Source organism: Chiloscyllium plagiosum, unplaced genomic scaffold (genome assembly GCF_037043375.1).
Source record: "Chiloscyllium plagiosum isolate Xiang-an unplaced genomic scaffold, Cpla_swu_hap1 HiC_scaffold_19, whole genome shotgun sequence".
NCBI classification, from domain to species: domain Eukaryota; kingdom Metazoa; phylum Chordata; class Chondrichthyes; order Orectolobiformes; family Hemiscylliidae; genus Chiloscyllium; species Chiloscyllium plagiosum.
Window position 1 is genome coordinate 49,621,641 of NW_028270157.1, and position 18,319 is coordinate 49,639,959.

General features: G+C 40.6%; 1 protein-coding gene across 9 annotated transcripts in view; it reads right to left on the minus strand.

Annotated features, from left to right (window-relative positions):
* Positions 1 to 18,319, minus strand: part of LOC148146771 (ELKS/Rab6-interacting/CAST family member 1-like) — a 922,009-nt gene that overhangs the window by 832,707 nt on the left and 70,983 nt on the right. For 4 of the 9 annotated variants that reach the window (XM_087997337.1, XM_087997336.1, XM_087997335.1 and 1 more), the window contains exon 5: positions 15,424 to 15,579. In XM_087997337.1, coding sequence (XP_087853463.1) covers positions 15,424 to 15,579 — 156 coding nt within the window. Of the gene's footprint in view, positions 1 to 140; positions 234 to 15,423; positions 15,580 to 18,319 lie in introns of all 9 variants that reach the window. The other 5 variants (XM_087997333.1, XM_087997330.1, XM_087997332.1 and 2 more) reach the window with 2 other exon arrangements.

Genomic DNA, 18,319 nt, shown 5'->3' on the forward strand with positions numbered 1-18,319 from the left:
TGCAAGAAGAAACATAAAATTATTCTACAAAGAATAAGCTAAAAGGAGAGGAAAGCATTAATCTAGAACACAGCAAGCCAAAGGAAATAAAAGAGAATTGCATTTGTAACGTCAGGTGCATGGCAAACATCAACTCTTACAGCAGAGACCTTGAACTGGAGAACAGTCACTTTACTTCTTAGCTCTTCAGCCTGGAATTCTTTGGAATTTAACTCTTCTTTCAGTTGTTCTACCTGTCAGAACATTGTCACCATTATTGGTCATTACATATTACTTATATCCTGCAGAGCCTAAGTCTTTCATATCAGCTCTGATAAACTTAAATAGATTCTGCATAGGAATAGAAAATCCAAATAGTTCATAAAATAAAGACTTAATTTAGTAAAGAAAATCTCACATTATAACAAAAACTGAATGACTATTAGAGTCTGAGATTTTGATCTTTCACAATCTGCATATTTTGATGCATGTGACAAGCATCAAATATGGGATACTGAAAAGGTTCATGAAATTGAAATTTTCTGTTCATCTTAATCCAAAGTAAAATATATTAAAAAAAATGTTGAATTTGAATTTCTTTCACAGAATACGATGCTTCCAAAAGTTATTGCTGTAATAATTGTTAGGAGTTGTTATAATAATCTGTAATTTGTTTACTATTCAAGCCCAAATGCAAATCACAAGGGGCTCCAAAAGCATTAAAAAATTGCCATATGACAGAGAAGTTTGCACGATTTTAACAGAATTAGCATTTGTAGATTACAACCACTTGTGAGCAATGACAAACAGAAACCTCAACAATTATTAATAGTGTGGGAGCTGATTTTTCTTTCATTAGTTAACCTATTTTTCTAACCAAACTTTTCAGAGATATTATTGCACACCTGTGGAACAAGTTGGACTTGAATCTGGGCTTCCCAATCCAGGGAGAAGGACATTACCATAGTACCCGAGGGGTGAACACTGAAGATGTCAAAGACCATGGGGTTATAGCTTCATTTTAAACTTGTGCTTCATTAACCAGTCTCAGCCAGGCCAGCAGAAGTCTTACAATTGCCCTCCATGTGTCTGAGCTCGTGAGTAGAAATCAATATTCACCCAAATTCTCTGCACTGATCACTATCCAGTGAGCCCGGTGGAAACTTGTGAATGCAGAGTTATCAGTTAAGGACGATATTAGAATTGCCTATAATTTGCTCTTATTGTCCAGCATTACAGCCTTGGCAAGCTTAAACACAAGCAATGAATACCTGGATGATTCAGCATTATGGTCTCATAAGGGTCACAATTATGACTATTATGATCATTATGATCTCAAGCCAGAGAACTGATCTAAAAGGCTGAAGGAGAGAATGGATTATGTTTAACAGAAGCTTTACATCTCAGACCATTGCTACAGCAGTACGCTGTGCAGTGAAATGTTAATTAACCATTCTACTTTGAGTCACTTAGCCAAATAAGAAAAGAATTTAACATTTGTTTACTCAAATAATTGTTAGATCCTTTATGAAATGGCTGCAAAAAACAAAATTTCTTCTAATCAAGGCAACGAGTCATGGCAACGACCAAGGATAAAATGAGGACTGCAGACACTGGAGAGTCAGAATCGAAAAGTATGGCGCTGGAAAAGTATAGGTTCGGCAGCATACGAGGAGCAGGAGAGTTGATATTTCAGGCATAAGCCCTTCATCAGGAATATGGAGGGGGAAGGGAGCTGAGAGATAAAGAGGGGGTGGGGGTAAGGCTGGAGGAAGGTAGCTGGGAAGGTGATAGGTAGATACAAGTGAGAGGTAATTGCGATAGGTCAGTGGGGAGGGTGGATCAGATAGGTGGGAAGAAAGACGGACCGGTAGGATATGTCAAGAGGACGGTTCTGAGTTGGATGGTTGGATCTGGGATGAGGTGGAGGGAGGGGAGATTCGGAAACTGGTGAAGTCAATGTTGATACGGTGTGATTGGAGGGTCCCAAGGCAGAAGATGAGGCATTCTTCCTCTAGTTGGAGGCTGGGTTTGGTTTGGCGGTGGAGGTGGCCCAGGACTTGCATGTCCTTGGGAGAGGGAGTTTTCTTTTTAGATTAGATTATATTCCCTACAGCGTGGAAACAGGCCATTCAGCCCAACAAGTCCACACCAACCCTCCGAAGAGTAACCCATCCAGACCTATTCCCCTTATTTAACCCTGACTAATGCATCTAACACGATGGGCAATTTATTATGACCAATTCACCTGCACTTCTTTGGATTGTGGGAGGAAACCAGACACCCAAAGGAAACCCTCACAGACAATGAATGTGCAAACTCCACACAGACAGTAGCCCGAGGCTGGAACTGAACATGGGGCCCTGGTGCTGGGAGGCAGCAGTGCTAACCACTGAGCCACCATGCCGCCCCAAACCTAAAAGTGAGCACGAAGGCTACTGGAGCAGAGCAGGGAGGGAGGGAGGTGGTGTCTATCTTCTGTTGGTTGCTTAAATTTAATACACTACACTAACTCTCCCATGAGTGAAATTTGAGCTTTTGAACTACCTTGTCGAGGTGGTTGTTTCGTGTGCAATCTCAAGTTAATCCTAGATATGCTGGCTTTTCATCATGCACTAGCAGATCCCGATCAAAAAATTGGTGAACTCTCAAAGTGTTTTTTGGTTCGAACTGGAAACATGTCATTGATTTACAATCGGCATTTACAATTTCCATATCTTTATTCAATTTGTTGTCTATCTTTTTGAACTCTCTCTCAAAACTGGTATGATGCCATCTGTTTACTTCAATGTGCCAAAAATTGGTGAATGCAAACCATTGTAATGATAATAAATTAAGCTGGAGCAAAAAAGTAACAATTCTTCCAAATCCTTTCTCAGCACATTTAATGACCTAGCTTTTTCTCCAATTTTCTGCATTGAAACAATCTTCATCACCATAAAAATCCAAGCTGAAATCATAATTTGACCAAGAGGCAAGTGTGACAGATGCTGTCACAAAAAAATAGTCTGTTCCAAGTCAATTTCTATATTAGTAACAAAAAGCGTGGTCAGTGGTCCAATGTCATCTCATGTCATCTAGTCATTTAGGATATGCTCTACTGTGGGCATAACTTTTTTCCAGAATTAGCCACACCAGAAAATAATAGGCATCGCTCAAAAATAATTGTGAAAGGTCGCTATCTGGGAGGCTGCAGTTCTTTCCAATTTATGGCATGGCTGTCATCTTGGTTCCTTCCTTAAAAAATTATACTCGCTTGGATGACAAAAATTAAGCAGAAATCAAAAATGAATAAATCAAATAAGAAAGAAAATGATGCAACGACTAGCTGATCAAGCACATGCATTTTGGTGAAAAATCAAATGAAAATGATCAATGATCAGACAGTGAAGCAGACTCAAAAGGGCCAAACAGCCTAAAGCCTGCTACTGTAATCCGATGGTCTTATGGAAAAATATTATAATACTACTTTCCTCTCTCCACAGCTGATCCCTAACCTAGTAAATATTAGGTTTTTCTTTGTTATCACAAATAAACATTGACAGCCATTTCAAATGACATAGCACTATTTCTGCTTAAATCGCGAAGTCTTAAGCTTTTCCAGTTTTTGAGACTCTTTTTCATTTCTTCAATTGAAAATAGCTTCAAGATGTCCTCATCACTCAAGATTAAGATCAGTCTGAATCTGCATCACTTTCACTTTTTCAATTCTTCAGTGTATTCCTAGTTAAGTATATACCAATACTATTCCATCAGACATTGTACTGTTAAAGAAAATTGATGGTTACTACACTGTTGCAAACTAATGAATGATTATACTTTTATTCTATATGAGGTCCTTCATGCCATTGCAGAGCTCGGTGTGCAGTCCATTAAACAGAGCATAAACGTCTTTTGATAGCCACAAGATGTAACAATTATCTACTTAAGTGCATGCACATGTATTATATGCTAGTCAGCCAGTACTTTTCTCGTCTGCTTTTCTGTAGTTAAACTGCAACTGCAAATTTTTAGTTCCTACAATAGTTCCTCACAACTTTGTGTTCCTTAAAAATGAAACTTTAAGTGAAACAACATTAAATGAAACTTATTTTCCCATAGGAAAAAGGAGTTCAGATCACCAACAGGTCTCTGTGTCTCAATCTTCGGCAGATATGTCTTCTGCCGCACCATCCAATCCCCAACTATACTCTTCCTGAGCCCCAGTTCCTGTTACCTGGATATAAGTAAGGTGCTGAGTGAGTAGGTGTGAGATAAGAAGGAAAGTGATTGGCAAATCTCCTAAGCCACCCAAATAAAGCTCTTGACAACGCTGTTTCATTGCACCGCATACAGTAATTACGACACAAAAATGAAAACCATGACATTAATCAGAAAGTTAAAAATCACACAGCACTAGGTTATAGTCCAACAGGTTTATTGGGAAGCACTAGCTTCCATATAGGGCTATAACCTGGTGTTGTGTGTGATTTTTTTAACTTCATCCACCCCAGTCCAACACCGGCATCTCCATGTCATTAATCAGAAAAACAAACCCTAAGGAAAAAATAACTCTAAATCAAAACAATATTATGCAAGGAGATTTAAAGGCGGACTTAGTGCATATGGTCATCTATTCAATCAGACTATAAATGGGACTACATCTCTGTAGAGTTACAATTATCTCCAAAAATTCCAGTAACCGTTACTTCAGATGCAGTATAGTAGGACAAATATGTGAGGTTATCCACTTTGGTACCAAAAACAGGAAGGCAGATTATTAGCTTAATGGCCCTAAATGGACAGAAGGGAATGTGCAGCAAGACATGGGTGCCCTTGTATACCAGTCACTAGAACTCAGCGTACCGTAAAAGCGGCATATGCTATGCTGGTCTTCATAGCAAAGAATTTTGAGTACAGGCACAAGTATGTCTCATGGCAATTACATTGGCCTTGTTGAGACCATAAACCAAAAAAAAACACAGCAGATACTGGAAGTCAGAAACAAAACCAAACATTGCTGGAGAAACTCAGCAGGTCTGGCAGTAGCTGTAGGTGAAAACAGAGTTAATGTTTCAGGGCCAGTGATCATTTTTCAGAATTAATAGCAGTTAGGAAAAGATTGACATATGCTGCAGATGGGGTGGGACGTGGGAATAATAAATAATAGGTGGAGATGGAGCCCAGGTAGAAAGAACAGCAGTTGGACAGACAAAAGAATAGGCAATGGTCACCTTAATCTTTCTGCACTTTCCTCTCACCGTTTGAGCTGATTGTACTCCATGTTCTCAGATTCGATCCTGACTTTGTAACCCAACCTACTGACATAGGAAAGGGTGGTGGTGTTGATGTCTGGCATCTTGACCTCTACATTACAGTGCTCTGACACCTTATCCTATCTTCGCTGGCCCATGACTATGGAACACCAGTCCTTTGTGTCCACAACAGTCACTAATTTCATTTCATCTGGTGACCTTCACTGCCTCCAAGTTCATAGACCCCCATACCTCTGCAGCCTACTTCTATCTCCTTCTCAAAATACACAAACAGGACTGCCCAAGCAGATCCATTGCTTCTGCCTGACTCCTGCCCCCAAAAAAGCAAGAACTGGCTATTGAACTGGATGAGCAGTCATGATCATAATGAATGGTGCAGTAGGCTTAAAGGGCTGAATGGCCTACTCCTGCTCCTATTCTGTATGTTCCTTTGCTGAAGTGACTAAGTGCTAGTAACCCTACCCCTATCATGCAGGGAACAAATGTGTATAAATCTTTCGTAGCCAGCCATAAGAAATGTATCTATAGAACTGCAGTAAAACACGATCAAGTTGATTTTTCTCAGATCCTCTGTTGCCTCTTCAGCAGCAGTGCCTGTTATCCTTGTCAAGATAGATGGGTGATAATGGGAATGCATTCATTAGAAGGTTGAAAAGATTTACAACTGTAATTGGCCAATTCTTGTAGTTATCAGTGAGGTGAAGCAGCTGGGAAGCCATACATGTCAACCATACCATATCACAAAAGGATCTTTTGTTTTCTTCATGAAGGTTGTAACTGAAAGTCACAACGTCCAATTGCCTCTAAAAGCAGATAGTTTGCTTCCTTACAATCAACATTTCAAACTGGTCACAAGGTTTTATGTTAATGAAGACTTAGCAGCCAAACATCTAACATGGAACTGAAAATTCAAAAAGTGAAAGACAAACGTAAACTGCCTCGGTGTTGGTATAAACAGGATTCGGGTACCTCAAATATAGACCACTGTCTGCTGTTAAGACATCACAATTAAAACTGTTGTGCCCACTGTTCACACTTTTCCTTTGAACTGATTTTTTTTTGTTGGTCCCTTCCAAACTTCAGGCATTTATGGTATGAAAATAACAAGATCCAGCATAATTTAAAGTAAGACGCTGAAGTGAGAGAATGCATCTTTCCTGACTTTCCTATCATTTTAACGCTGTACTCTCTTTATTTGCTGAACAAGTTCAATTCAAATTCTGGTGTCTATTTGACACATGACTGAATTCTGTTCTATCATTTAGGTTTGGCTTCAGCCCCACATGCGATCATTCCTGCTGTGTGCTCGTGTTAGTTAGAAAGCTTAGAAATATGCCATCAACTATGGTCAGCAGATGCTTGGATCAAAGTCTCTCAAGTCAGAGAAAATAAAAGCAAGTCACATGACTGGTGAAAAAGACTGGTTTAAAATAGATATTTGTTCCAATTCAACAAAATTAACTGCCAAAAGCGATTTCTTTAATTAAAAATTATGACTACTTACAACAGACTTCACTGAAAAGGAGTTGACATAAGCAATCCATTTCATCATTGAAAATACCTTGCGTGATCAAGCCATAATTACAGGAAATAGAACATGCAAATGTGGTCTTGTGGACACTGAAATTCTGTTAAAGATGCCCAGCGTATAACATGCAACATACAGAAAAACTTTCAAGATATTATAGACACACATAGGACCCAAAGAAAAACTGAATCACAACTGGAAATATGAATAACCCAGGATTTTGGCCAACCTCACTTGAAGAATTTAAGCACTGAACATATGTTGCATTAACTGAAAACACAGTTACAAAGAAAAGAGCCAATATACTTCTGGCAAAGTCTGGAGGCAGTTGCTTGTAATAGATTACGCTATTTATTCACAACTTAATTGATATAAATAGGTCAAAATGACTTCTATTTAAAAGAGGGGTGATTGCTCTTGGTTCAGAGGGTCTATGAACAAAAAAACAGACCACATTAAAAACAGACTTTCAATTACTTCCAAACATTCATTTGGTCCTTTACCTGACACATAAAGCATGATCTTAATAGAATTTCCATTCTTATCTTTGTGTTATGCTTAGACTATTATTAAAGACAAGATATATCTCAGTAGTATTTCAATCGAACTGCAGCACCTTTATCCATTTTTATTTGGAACTATGGGAAGGAGGAATGCTGACTTTAGATTGACTTTCGATTATGAGAAACTTGTAAGGGTAGATCAACACAGACCCACAGCACTAGGTGTCCCAGCCAAAGAGAGTGTCTGGTAAAACTCACCTTAATAGAGAAAGATTCTGGATCAAAAAAGTTAACATTCAAGGTAGAGGGGAAAGGGAGTGAGCTGGAGTCACCAGATTGTTACAACACAAATACAAATCAGTACAAATTGCTATTTATAAAATATTTCTCTGCAGATGAAAAACTTTACAATAATGGGTTTTTTTAAGGAATGTCCATGTACATTCTATAGCTCTTACTTCAGGCACTTTAATACATATTTGAGTTATAAATGATAAGAGTAATGAGGAAAAATAATGTTGTATGGATGGTATCCATGACATTAAAAATTCTTAATCTGGTTATAGCAAACAATTATGTTAATGTATACTGCAAAGGATCCATGCATATAATCATAACTGAGCTGTACGCAAATTAATAATTTGTTAGGCAGAATCATACCAAATTGTGCTCTCAGCACAAAGATTTCTGTGTTCCACAAAAATCAAATTCTCACTATGTGGAAAATCCAAGATGGCAGCATCCTGTTAGGATCGCATTTGCTGGGCTTCACACTGCAACACCAACCCGACAGAACCAGAACCCATCCCAAACACTTTACTGTGAGTAAAACATAGTAAAGGAACTAGAAACCTGAAAAAAATCTACTTACCTTTGTCCTTGCAGCTGGAGAACGCTGAAGAAAGGAGGAACCACACCCTGGGCCAGGGCCACAGCCCAACCTTCTGGAAGCAGTGGACTTGCTTACTCACCAGACTCTGGTTGAGGAGCTAGCTAAATCTCACAAGGCCCTGGGAAGCAGATCCAGGAAAAGAAATTGAAGTGAAGCTGGCTCCTGTATCTGCTATGCTGCAAAATTTGGGAAAACAGAACAATGAGCTTGAGTACCGGGCTGCAGGGGTAGAGGCAGAGATTAACTCCTCCAAAAGCCGAATTGAAGCCCTGGAAACACAAGTCCGTGGTCTGTTGGATCTGGTAGACGATCTGAAAAACAGGGGCAGAAGAAAGAACCTGTGCATTGTTGGCATACCAGAGGAGACGCAAGATGAACGGCTGGTGGAATTCTTCGAGAAGTGGTTCCTGGAGTTCCTTGGTTTGGAGGTTGAGAAGGGAAGGATAACAATTAAAAGTGCTCACCAGATTGCGGCAGGAAAGCCAGGTGCGGATCAGCACCCATGCCTTGTCTTGGTAATGTTCCATCATTATTAAGACGAGCAGAGGGTCCTGGAAGCTTCTAGAGCCCGGGGGACAAACCCAAAGGCATTGGTATGGGGCAGCTCCAAAGTCATGTTTTCTCAAGACTGGTTAGCGGCAGTGAGTTAAAAACAATGACTGCAGATGCTGGAAATCAGATTCTGGATTAGTGGTGCTGGAAGAGCACAGCAGTTCAGGCAGCATCCAAGGAGCTTCGAAATCTTGGTCCGGTAAAGGAAGCCCTACGATGGCGTCAAGACAAGATTGAGGGAGCTTGGTGTCCAGTATTATTTAAGATATCCAGCAGTGCTTGGGATCAATCATAATGGATCCATACATTTGTTCAACTCGCAAAGAAAGCGAAGAACTTTGTGGACACATTGACTTACGTCAAACAACTAAATAGGCATAGAGAATAGAGCTGTTAGTCTTTAAAAAGGACTTGGTGGAATCTCTTTTCTGGTAATATGTTGCATGAAATGATGTCTTGGATGGAAAGAGTATTTATTTTTAATTTCTAAGTTATGTTAAGGAATGGGCGACATATTTATTTTTAATTTATTTGTCTATCGTACTAACTTTGTTCTTTGGTGGGTTTTTTTTTCTTCTACCAGGTGGTTGGTGTGCGTGGTGCAACCTTTGCTGGCAGGAGCTGAGAGGGCGGTTGGGATGTTTACTGGGTTTTAGGATGTGTAGGTATCCCCCTTTGAATGGGGGTAAATTCCTCCAGTGACTTTGGCGATTTTTTTGTTTTTCTGTTTTTGCTGTTCATAGTTTTTGTATGTTTTTTAGATTTGTTGGCAGTGGTTATTTTAGTCTGTGAAGTGTTGAGGTTTTGTGGATTCTTTTGTATTGAAGTTGAGTTCTTTTGTTTATCAGTATGTTGTCAGGGTCAATGCTTATTACGTTTCATGAATTACATAGTCGTGGCCTCCTCGACACCATCTCCAGGAGAGGTGAACATCTCTCTCATTCTTAAAAAAGGGAAGGCCCCGGAGAACTGTGCTTCCTAGAGACCCATTTCATTCCTGAATGTCAACTTCAAAATCCTACCAAGACTCTGGCACAAAGGCTAGAAACTGCACTGCCCTCAATCATTAAGGAAGACCAGACAGGGTTCATAAAAGTCACAGACTGATGGATAAGGTCAGGAGGTTACTTAACATGATCCAACTATGTCAACAATGATCGGTACAGGTATTGGTGATCTCCTTAGATGCGGAAAAGGCATTCGACAGGATCGCATGGCCATATCTTTCCCATACTTTGAAGAAGTTTGGCCTGGGAGAGACCTTCATCAAGTGGGTGAAGGTTTTGTATAGTGATCGTCTTACTGCAGTCCTCGCCAATGGTGTACAGTCAAGCAATTTCAATATTGGTAGGGGCAGTCAACAGGGCTGTCTGTTGTCACCACTGCTTTTCACATTGGTGATCGAACCACTGGCGGAGGCAATATGTAGAGATCCCAATATAACCGTTCCAGAAGTGAGGACAAAGTCATGTAAGATCACACTGTATGTGGATGACGTTCTTGTCTTCTTGTCAAACCCAACAGTCTCAGTGCCACACCTGATACAATGCATCAATTTATTTGGAGGCTTCTTGAGTTAAAAGATCAATTTTGCGAAGTCGGAGGCCATGCCCATGGGTGGTCTCCCAAGAGCGCCTGATCCTGAGAGCGGATCTTGGTTCCCCTTTAGATGGTTGAGGAGGGCTTTGTCTACTGAGGTATATTTATTACTCCTGTTTTTGATCGGCTATTTAAAGCCGATTTTGCCCATTTATTTGAGAGAATCAAGCAGCTCCTTCGTAGATGGGAGAGGCACTTCTGATCTCTTGGTTAGGTCGGATAGCCCTCATTAAAATGAATGTTCTCCCCACCTATTGTATCCTATGCAAATGCTTCCTCTGTTTTTCACTAAGCAAATAGTTAGAAGACTTAACGGCTGGTTTCGTTCGTTAATCTGGTATCACGAGCGGCCCCTCATTGAATTGACTAGATTGTAGTTGCCTTGCAGACTAGGAGGAGTGGGCCGCCCAAATATCAAAGACTGTTGTTTGGACGCCTTGCTATCTTACGTGGGTGAGTGGGCCTGGAGAGACCCTTGCTCACTTTGGTTGGACACTGAGGCATCTCAGGAGGGATGCCCCCTTGTTGGCCTGCGGTTCTTGGGCAGAGTGGGAGCAGTTTAGGAGTGCTGCTGTGGCCCAATGGTCGTCAATGCTGTCGCGGAGGGTGGTGCATCAGGGCGAGGGCAATATTGCCAAAACATCATTTTTGACACCAATAGTTGGTATGCTGGGCTTTCAGCCAGAGATGATGGGACTCTGGGTTTAAACTATGGGCATCGCGGGGCATGCCTTGCATGGGTGATTTATTCGAAGGGGACATACTGAGGTCTTTTGACCAGTTGGCTCGGAAATATGATTTACCCAGTAGGGACCTCTTTGACCAGCTGACTCAAATATGAATTGCCCAGTAGGGACCTTTTTTTGTTTCTTTCAAATTAGAAACTTCACACAAAACTTCATACCACACTTCTAAGTGATCCTTATAGGTCCGACATGGAGAAGAAGATGTCGAGTGTTGAGGATATATTATCTGTTAGCGGCTTTTATCATCTATTGAGTGAAGGTCCCTTGGACGAGACTGAATGGTTCTGGAAGGTATGAGAGAGGGAATTCAATGTTTAAATCTCTTCTGAAATATGGGAGGATATCTGGGAAAATGCAAGAAGGAGCTCAATTTGCAATAGGACCCATGCCTTGCAATTAAAGAGTCTCCAAAGGACTCATCTGGCCCCAGACTACCTCCCAGAATTTAAAGCAGGAGTATCTCCAATGTGTCCAAAATGTAAAGTGAGCATGGGCATGCTTACTCATTGTCTTTGGTCCTGCCACACACTGCAGGCATACTGGAGCGCTGTGGTAGGAAAAGTAGAGAAGCATTGGGGATGGAGGTGGAGATGGACGCAGTATCTCCTCTTCTGTGCCAGAAAGAACATTCTATTAAGGTGAGTGTCAGAAAATCACCCGGGGCTGGCATAAGCTAGTCCTGGAGCACATCCCCTTGGATGTAATTATTAAGAGTACGGTGCAATATAAAACTGAGAATTTCTGTAAGACATGGCAGCCCTTTTTGGACGACCTGGGTACAGATTTGTCCACGATACTAATAAGAGCCTTTATATTGCCATGGCAATTCTATGCAATGAAGTTGGTATCCACTGGGGAGAAACTACGAACATATGAATATGTATAAACGTATGCGCTCAATAATCAAGGGTTATTGCTTTGTTTTATTGAGCTGTGTTATGGTTATTATTATTATTAAGATTTTCCTTTTTTAGCTTAGTTATTATTTATGTACTGAGTGGGTTTGCATTTTAATATTGGTTTGAATTGCTTGGTTTTGTACTTGTAATATTCAAAAGAAAAAAAATAAAAATATATTTTTTTAAATGTTCTCAGTATGTACTCCCAATAGGAGAACTACAGTGCAATGCAAAGGTGTTGTGTGTATTCTACTCAACTAGCTTCAATACTTGTTTGTATCTTTACTAATTGTTCCAAATTCAACAATGTTTATTAAATACTAAATTAACAAATTCACAAATTGAACATCTTTCAAAAGAGAAAGCATGCAACCATGTTTCTGGTGGGTAATCTTTATCTCAGTATTAGCATGAAAGGAATTCCATTTAAACAGTACCTTCACAGTCTCAGGACATTCTAACACTCACTACTGCCTATTAAATATTTCTGAAGTGTAGCCTGCTTTGTAGGCAGTTCACTAATACCAGAAATCTCACAAACAGAAATAAAACACACAACTACAAATTTGACATACCACTAATGGTTGAGGGATAAATCAGTTAGCCAGGACACCAGAACTTCCTACTTTTGTTTAAATAATGCTTTGTAATCTTCTACATCCCCTAAAGGATAGATGGGGAGTGGCTTAACACTTCATCTGAAGCATTACAGTACTGATGAAATGCTGAAGTGTCACACTGGATTAGATGCTCAAGACTCTAGATTTTGTGTTGGGTATAAGAGTATAATTAATGAGTCTCACTGACAGCTTACCTACCCTAAAAAGGGAAGGAGAGAAAAAGCCTTCAGAATCAGCCACCTTTTGGTCTGCCTTTCTAAAGAATATCAACAATCTTCAGCAAAATCTCATGACGAGGAAATCTGGGGACAGCACAAAGCCAAGAGGCAAGAAAGTAATACTGAGAAAAGCTGGAGAGTTACTAGAATCACTGACTGAAGCATCTCAATCCCCATTCAAGTAATGTCAGAAGTTAATCAGAAACCAACATTTATAACATTGTAGCTTCGAAATATACACTACTTGTTCACAATCTCTCCTATATTTATTTCATATGTTGTGATTATCAAATATTTAAATTTAAAAAGCAAATGCAATTACTGGAAGCATGTTGCTGAGATATTTGTATCATCGAGAGTCACAGGTGAGGTGCCGGAAGACTGGAGGTTGGCAAACATGGTGCCACTGTTTAAAAATAATAGGGTGGTTATGGTAGGGGATTTGTGTTGCAGACGTTTCGTCCCCTATCTAGGTGATATCCTCAGTGCTTGGGAGCCTCCTGTGAAGCACTTCTGTGATGTTTCCTCCGGCATTTATAGTGGTTTGAATCTGCCGCTTCCGGTTGTCAGTTCCAGCTGTCCGTTGCAGTGGTCGGTATATTGGGTCCAGGTCGATGTGCTCATTGATTGAATCTGTGGATGAGTGACATGCCTTTAGGAATTCCCTGGCTGTTCTCTGTTTGGCTTGTCCTATAATAGTAGTGTTGTCCCAGTCGAATTCATGTTGCTTGTCATCTGCGTGTGTGGCTACTAAGGATAGCTGGTCGTGTCGTTTCGTGGCTAGTTGGTGTTCATGGATGCGGATAGTTAGCTGTCTGCCTGTTGTCCTATGTAGTGTTTTGTGCAGTCCTTGCATGGGATTTTATACACTACGTTGGTTTTGCTCATGCTGAGTATCGGGTCCTTCGTTCTGGTGAGTTGTCCGAGAGTGGCTGTCGGTTTGTGTGCTGTTATGAGTCCTAGTGGTCGCAGTAGTCTGGCTGTCAGTTCGGAAATGTTCTTGATGTATGGTCGTGTGGCTACTCCGGCTAGTCCTTTGGGTGGACAACCAAATGAATGATTTGGATCCAAGCATAAGAGGTCCAGTTAGTAAGTTTGCAGATGACACCAAACTTGGAGGTGTAGTGGACAGCGAAGAGGGTTATCTCAGATTACAACAGGATCTGGAACAGATGGGCCAATGGGCCGGCAAGTGGCAGATGGAGTTTAACTCAGATAAATGTGAGGTGCTGCATTTTGGGAAAGCAAATCTTAGCAGGACTTATACACTTAATGGTAAGGTCCTAGGGAGTGTTGCTGAACAAAGAGACCTTGGAGTGCAGGGTCATAGCTCCTTGAAAGTGGAGTCCCAGGTAGATAGGATAGTGAAGAAGGCGTTTGGTATGGTTTCCTTTATTGGTCAGAGTATTGAGTACAGGAGTTGGGAGGTCATGTTGAGGCTGTACAGAACATTGGTTAGGCCACTGTTGGAATATTGCGTGCAATTCTGGTCTCCTTCCTATCGGAAAGATGTTGCGAAACTTGAAAGGGTTCAGAAAAGATTTACAAGGATGTTGCCAGGGTTGGAGGACCTGAGCTACAGAGAGAGGCTGAACAGGCTGGGGCTGTTTTCCCTGGAGCATTGGAGGCTGAGGGGTGACCTTATAGAGGTTTACAAAATTATGAGGGGCATGGATAGGATAAATAGGCAAAGTCTTTTCCCTGGGGTTGGGGAGCCCAGAACTAGAGGGCATAGGTTTAGGGGGAGAGGGGAAAGATATAAAAGAGACTTACAGGGCAACTTTTTTACGCAGAGGGTGGTACGTGTATGGAATGAGCTGCCAGAAGATGTGGTGGAGGCTGGTACAATTGCAACATTTAAGAGGCATTTGGATGGGTATATGAATAGGAAGGTTTGGAGGGATATGGGCCGGGTGCTGGCAGGTGGGACTAGATTGGGTTGGGATATCTGGTCGGCATGGACAGGTTGGACCGAAGGGTCCGTTTCCATGCTGTATATCTCTATGACTCTCTGTTCAAGCAACAAGCAAGAAACACATCTTACCACTGAATGCCATTGTGAAAGAATTACTAAGAATCAGCATTGCATCATATATACTGCAAGACAAACAATGGAGAAAAATAAACAAGTACATAACTGTTTACATCATATGATAACTCATAAATCCAATTACAACACCACAAAGAGGAATTCATTAATGAATCAGTTATAGTGACACTTTTATTTCATAATATCTATTTCAGAAGTGCAAAGACAGAGGCTTCCACATGTACAATCTATTCTCTCGGCGACAGGTGAGGTGGTTTGGAGATCTCAAAAGGAGAGAATTAAATAAAATCAACTTTTTAAGAACTTTATATTTTTATAATGACAGTTTTCCCTTGTATGAATACAAGAATTTTGCAGATACTTCTGTCATTGTGTCAGGTTATGAGAAAAACTTTGAAACTTAAGATTTGAAGTTACTGATGTTCAAACAGCCAGACAAGGCTTATACTGAAAAGGAAGGGGAAGTGTTTTTTTAAAAATAGAATCTCGGTGGTAGCATTTTTTTCAAGAAAGAAGTAAACGCCTTCCATCAGCCACAATGATACAAGATACAGTTGTACAATATATAGTACGGTTGCATACCTTATTCTTCATAAACTTTGAATGGCTCCTGTAAACTTCCATCTGTTTCAATTCTTCCTCTCTCTCCTCAATGCTCAGAGCGCCATTTGACTTCAGCACCTGTATTTCATCCTCTAGGTCTCGAATGTTTCGCTCCAGTGATGAGATTTTACTATCCTACAGAGAACGCAAATTGCTGAAAGTAATTCTTTTTATGGTATCTTTTGTTTTATGACTCCATAAATTCAGAACCATCTGATATTGCAACCAACATGCAAAAGTTTTGGTCATCCAATGTATGAAAAGCGTACTATTCAACTTATAAATTTTATGTCACCATTTAAATATTTGAGTATTTAGTAATTCAGCGTGCAAGTCCACTATGGTATACCTGAGAAATCTGGAGTCCCAAATTCAAAAGAACATGTTGTAAATCTAAACTTGAAACTAATAAATATTATAATTTCAGCGCAAACATGAAACCATGGAAGTGTCTGATTGCTAATAACCAAATTGGTTCACTTATGATTTTTAAGGAAGTAATTTGATTTTGTTTACTTGCAGCAATAGTCCAACCTTACACTGTTAACTCAATGCTATCTAGGAAATTAGGAACATGGAACAGAATCACTCGGATCCCAAAGACTATATCAAACAAGTCACATCACAGTTTAAGTACAGCAAACATATGGATTCATAAAAGTGCCTCAATCGCCATGCTTCTTTCTTTCAAAACTCGAGTAGGCATTAAGGATAAAGATGCAATGTCACAACTGAACTCTGACTGCAACAAACTTGACAAAAATAAATACTCAATAATGCTCTTACTCAATTTCAAGAAACAATTTAAACTAAATGTTATAAACCTTAGATCACCCCTTGCAAACTTCTGTTGCAATGCACTCTAAACCTCCACCACCATGATTAATTCAGTCAACACAAACAAAACCCAATCACATATGGCAAAAATTAGTGGTCATCCCGCTAGAAGTTTCCTGCCTGATGAAAGCTATACAATCAGCTAATAAGTTTGAGGCACAATAAATTACTATTAGGAGTTACTTTGACTACTTGCAAAACTGTTAACATTATTTAGACTGTCTAATCACTTTGTCACTTCAAGTAAACACACTAGGAAGACTGTTCAAGTTGCTTCCTTCTCGTTCACTCTCCTCTTCAAATAGATGACTGTGCTCTTCCAATGATAATGATATGTTTGATTAGTCAAAAATAGCACCCTATGATGTATGTATTCTGTGGAGTAACGTTGCACATAAGGAAGATGAGCTTCTTTTTAGACTTTGCAGACCCAAACAATAACATTTCAGTGTAAATTACGCTGAATCTATGAACTTGAGTTATATATCAAACACAATGTCAAATAAAAACTCACTGGGGTCAATTTTCTGACTCTGCTACAGAAATGGCATATCTCTCCCATGAACTATGCATCTTGGAAAACTGTAACATTTGACCGAGCATGAATGCAAATAGTGAACAGTTTAGTCACTTTGATTAAAGGGAACAGGAGACAGGTCTTATGAATGAAAAGCTTTGAGAGTACAGAATAGGAGCCAGAGGACAAACATAGCATCATAGAACCATTACAGCACAGAAGAAACTCCTTTGAACAGTTATGTCTATGGTGCTCTTCCAAGAAGCAATTTACATAGTGTGACTTTCTACCCTCTCCCCAAATTCATTGTCCTCAAATATTTAGAGTATTGAGAAAATACAAACAAATCCATGGCGCAGAATATGGCTATGCTCCCATCATGTCTGCCAACAAATGAACCAATCCCCAATCCCATTTCCCAGTCCCTGGTCCATATCACCGGATTAAAATTGGTTGGGATAAGGCAGATGGGAACCTGGATAGCAACTGAATAAAGAAACTGTCTCAACCTTATTGACCTATACTTGCTGAAGGGAAGACTTTCATCTGTCAACATTTTATTTTGTTCTCAAAATAACTATTACTAGAACATAGTCATTCACATGATTCATCTGTAATAATCTGAATTAAAAAAACCGAATAACATATAATACTTCAATGGTATCGAAATAGCCAAGGATGGAGTATCAAGACGCTGTCAGGAGGTTCCTCTAAAAGCTGCATTGACCCTGGGAAGATTTCCTCAGCCGTATCAACCGTGAGATTCAGGAAAAAGTGTTGCCTGCATCTTTCCTGCAGCATGATTCACCTTTTTTTTTTATTGAAGGCAATTACAATGGTCATGTTCTTTAAATTGGAAACAGGAAGATTGTCTCTCTCTCTCTCTCTCTGTCTGAGACAGAGAGAGAGAGAGAGAGACACAGAGACAGAGACAGAGAGTGGAGGGAGGGGAAGAGAGTGGGGGGGGAAAGAGGGGGGAGAAAGAAAGAGAGTGGGGGGGGAGAAAGAAAGAGAGTGGGGGGGGAGAAAGAAAGAGAGTGGGGGGGGAGAAAGAAAGAGAGTGGGGGGGGAGAAAGAAAGAGAGTGGGGGGGGAGAAAGAAAGAGAGTGGGGGGGGAGAAAGAAAGAGAGTGGGGGGGGAGAAAGAAAGAGAGTGGGGGGGGAGAAAGAAAGAGAGTGGGGGGGGAGAAAGAAAGAGAGTGGGGGGGGAGAAAGAAAGAGAGTGGGGGGGGAGAAAAGAGAGAGTGGGGGGGAGAAAGAAAGAGAGTGGGGGGGGAGAAAGAAAGAGAGTGGGGGGGGAGAAAGAAAGAGAGTGGGGGGGGAGAAAGAAAGAGAGTGGGGGGGAGAAAGAGAGTGGGGGGGGAGAAAGAGAGTGGGGGGGGAGAAAGAGAGTGGGGGGGGAGAAAGAGAGTGGGGGGGGAGAAAGAGAGTGGGGGGGGAGAAAGAGAGTGGGGGGGGGAGAAAGAGAGTGGGGGGGGGAGAAAGAGAGTGGGGGGGGGGAGAAAGAGAGTGGGGGGGGAGA